At 44.1% G+C, this 3,027-nt stretch overlaps 1 protein-coding gene across 1 annotated transcript in view; it reads left to right on the forward strand.

Moving 5' to 3' along the window:
* NFIA (nuclear factor I/A) overlaps nucleotides 1–2,367 on the forward strand; it is a gene marked incomplete at its 5' end in the record, with an annotated part of 110,236 nt that extends 107,869 nt beyond the window's left edge. The window contains one exon of the mRNA XM_009865195.1: nucleotides 1,855–2,367. Within this exon, the coding sequence (XP_009863497.1) occupies nucleotides 1,855–1,872 (18 nt within the window). The remainder of the gene's footprint in view (nucleotides 1–1,854) is intronic.
* Between the last annotated feature and the right edge of the window lie 660 nt (nucleotides 2,368–3,027).

Raw genomic sequence — 3,027 nt, forward strand, 5'->3', positions numbered from 1 at the left:
TGCAACCGCAGCTCGCTTGATTTTTGCCTTCTTTTTTTTTCCCCTACTTTTTAAAAAAAGAAAAGAAAATTCGTCTTTTGAAGCGGAGGAGGAGTGGCGAGGCCAGAGCCGCTCCCGCCATCCCCGGCCCACTCCAGCGGGCGATGGGAGCCAATTGGACATCTGCAATATCGATTTGAACCGTGGGCTCTGAATGACTTTTTTATTTTTTTTCTATTTTTTTTAACCCCTCTATTCCCTGCTGGGGACTTCCACACTTCCCCAGCCCAGCCAAAGACTGTCATGCTCCGCTGGCGAGCGTAAGGGACAAAGTTGGGAAGAGTTTTTGGCTCGGTTTCCCTGCGCCCACCGCCCCCCATCCATAGGGCCCTGCGACCGGGGAGGGGAACGGGGCTTGGCAGCGCTTCACAAACCCCGCCAGAACTCTCTCTTGTTTATGAGCTTTACATATGAGAACTATTTCGTTTAATTGCGGCCTGCATTAAGTCTAAATAGAAAATCTGTAGGCAATAGATGGAGCCGATACGGGGCCGGTGTGTTTGTGTTCAGAAGGGCGAGCGGAGGAAGACTTGCTTTAATGAGGTGTATTGGAAACAGGACAACTTCTCTGATCGTGCTATTTATTTTACTGGTTCCTACCTCCATGGCAAGACCACATAATCTCCCAAGTCCCACATGAAACTTGCCTCAGAGTCTTCTGTAAATGTTCATAAATCCTCCCCGGGTTGATTGGGCTATCAATCACATCAGATGCTGAAAAGGTCTGGTGGAGAAAGTTGGTAAAACTTGTCGTCGGTTTATACACGTGCATGCACGCACCTCATCTGTTACGGGAGCCCGAGTTAAAACGTGAGGTGTCGGCAAACGACTCCTTAAAACCTGGCTCTTTCTTGTTGTTTTACTTCAGGCTAAATAGTTGCCTCTTGTTGGTGTATTCCCACAGCAATATGTCACTGCCAAGTGGCATCCCCCCGCGCGGACGGTCCCGGGGCCTAACACTGCTCTTATTCATCCCGGGTTCAGGTCGGTGTGACCTCGCCGGGGCCGAGCCGGGTCTCCGCAGCGCGGTGGCACTGCCCTGACTCCCGCGGAGCCCACTCCAGCTTTCTGACCGTGTTTATTTTCCCATCGAAATTGCTTTCTGCGCTCCAGGCATCCACACGGTTGGGTTAAGGAGCTGAGATCCCAGGGAATTCCCTCCCTTTGCGGGGAGGAAGAGAAGAGAAGAGAAAGAAGCAGAAGAGAAGAAAAAAAAGACTTTTTCCCAAAGAAAAGCTATTAGTTGAGGTCCACCTGCAGAAATACAGGACGTTTGCTCTGATCCACTTTCCCTCAGATTTGCTTTATCCTGGCTTTTCTCTAGTGATCCACATTTCTCCTAAGAAAACAGCCCTGTTGTTGAATTTCTGTGCATCTGTTCCAGTGAGACAGTTGAAGCAGGGCAGTATAAAGCAACAGATGCTTATGCTGGCACATGCCTAAATACCCAAGAAAACCCCGACTGCAGGGTGATAAATGGCACAGAGAGGCGAATGTGTATCGCCTTTTCAGGGGATTAGACAAAAGTGAACTGGAGGGATCTTCAAGCCATCATCTATTAAAAAGATTGATAACTTCTAACGTGACATGACCCCCGCATTCATCTGCAGCTATGTCCAGCGACTGTCGACGGGGGGGGGGCGGGAAAAAAGAGAAAGAAATATATTGATTTGTACAGTATTTTTAATTAAGCTTTGTAATTAGGTCGATTTGTCACGGTCTCAATTAGCCCCCCTCTTGGCGGAGGCGGCTGGCGGCGATGCCCGGAGCCCTTCGGGGGCCGACGCTGATGCTTCTCCTCTTCTTTTTTCGCAGTCCTGGTACCTGGGATAAAAGTCTCCGCTTCCCACCACGCACCGGACAGACCACCAGACCCCTTCCCACCTCTGTAACACGGAAGCAGCAGCAACGCAGCGCAGCGACTTCACATTGGCGGAAGGGGAGGCGAGCAGACACCGACAGCAAAACTAGTACATGGAAATGGCAAACGTTATGGTTGAATGGCAAAGGCCGTTAACTTTTTCGAGATTCTAATTTTTTTTTTTTTTTTTTTTAGACAACTTTAGGACTGTTGTAATTTCTCATATGGTGCTGGAAATGGTTGGGCTTCATAACTTTTGAAGTGTTTCATTGGTAGTGTAAGCGTTAGGTGACACTGAGTAGAAACTAGCCTCTGCTGCTGCTTACCAACTCGCTGTTGTAACACACTTTCCATATGGAGCCTAACTGTTTTACAGTATCCTCATCGAATTTTCCCATACAGGTGTGAGACTTCTTGAGAAATCATGAAACACACTTAAACTATAACTTTTTGTAGTAGTTGAATTCTGCAATATATAACTTACCGGACAGTCATAGAGCATGTTTTTTCTGTAACATATCGGGGAAAAAAAAAAAAATTTGCAGGTTTTTTTTTCTTTTTTTTTTGTTGGGGTTTTTCTTTTTTTTTTTTTTTACAGTCGGCACTTAGATACGTGACATGAACCATAAGAGCATTGTCAACAATTTTTTTTCCAATTGCAGAGCGATTTAAAAACATCGAACTACTACTCTTCACTAAAAAAAAAAAGAAAAAAAAGAAAAAAGTTTGAAATGCTGCACTTACATTTTAAAAAAAAGAACATTTTTCAACAATTTTCAACAATTACACAAAAATTCATGCAGAAATGGGGAAGTTGGTCTGTTTTGACAGAAACTGACAGGAATCAATCAAAACAATCGAATTTTGAATTGAGTAAAGTGCAATTTCATTGGATAGCTAAATATCTTTGTAAGATAGAGATTGTTGAAAATTCTATTTTTGTTTTCCAAGTCCTTCCACCCCAGGACTCTAAATTATTGGGGTAAAAAACAGCCTTGCAAGAAAAAGGGGAGCTATTTTTGCTTTTTATGTTTTTTATTGTTGAACTTGTATCCCTTGAAAACTGAAGGAAAATTAAAAAAAAAAAAAAACAAATCTAATGGTGCTTTTACCACAATATGTTAACT

The sequence above is a fragment of the Apaloderma vittatum genome, unplaced genomic scaffold (genome assembly GCF_000703405.1).
Source record: "Apaloderma vittatum isolate BGI_N311 unplaced genomic scaffold, ASM70340v1 scaffold24402, whole genome shotgun sequence".
Taxonomy (NCBI): Eukaryota; Metazoa; Chordata; class Aves; order Trogoniformes; family Trogonidae; genus Apaloderma; species Apaloderma vittatum.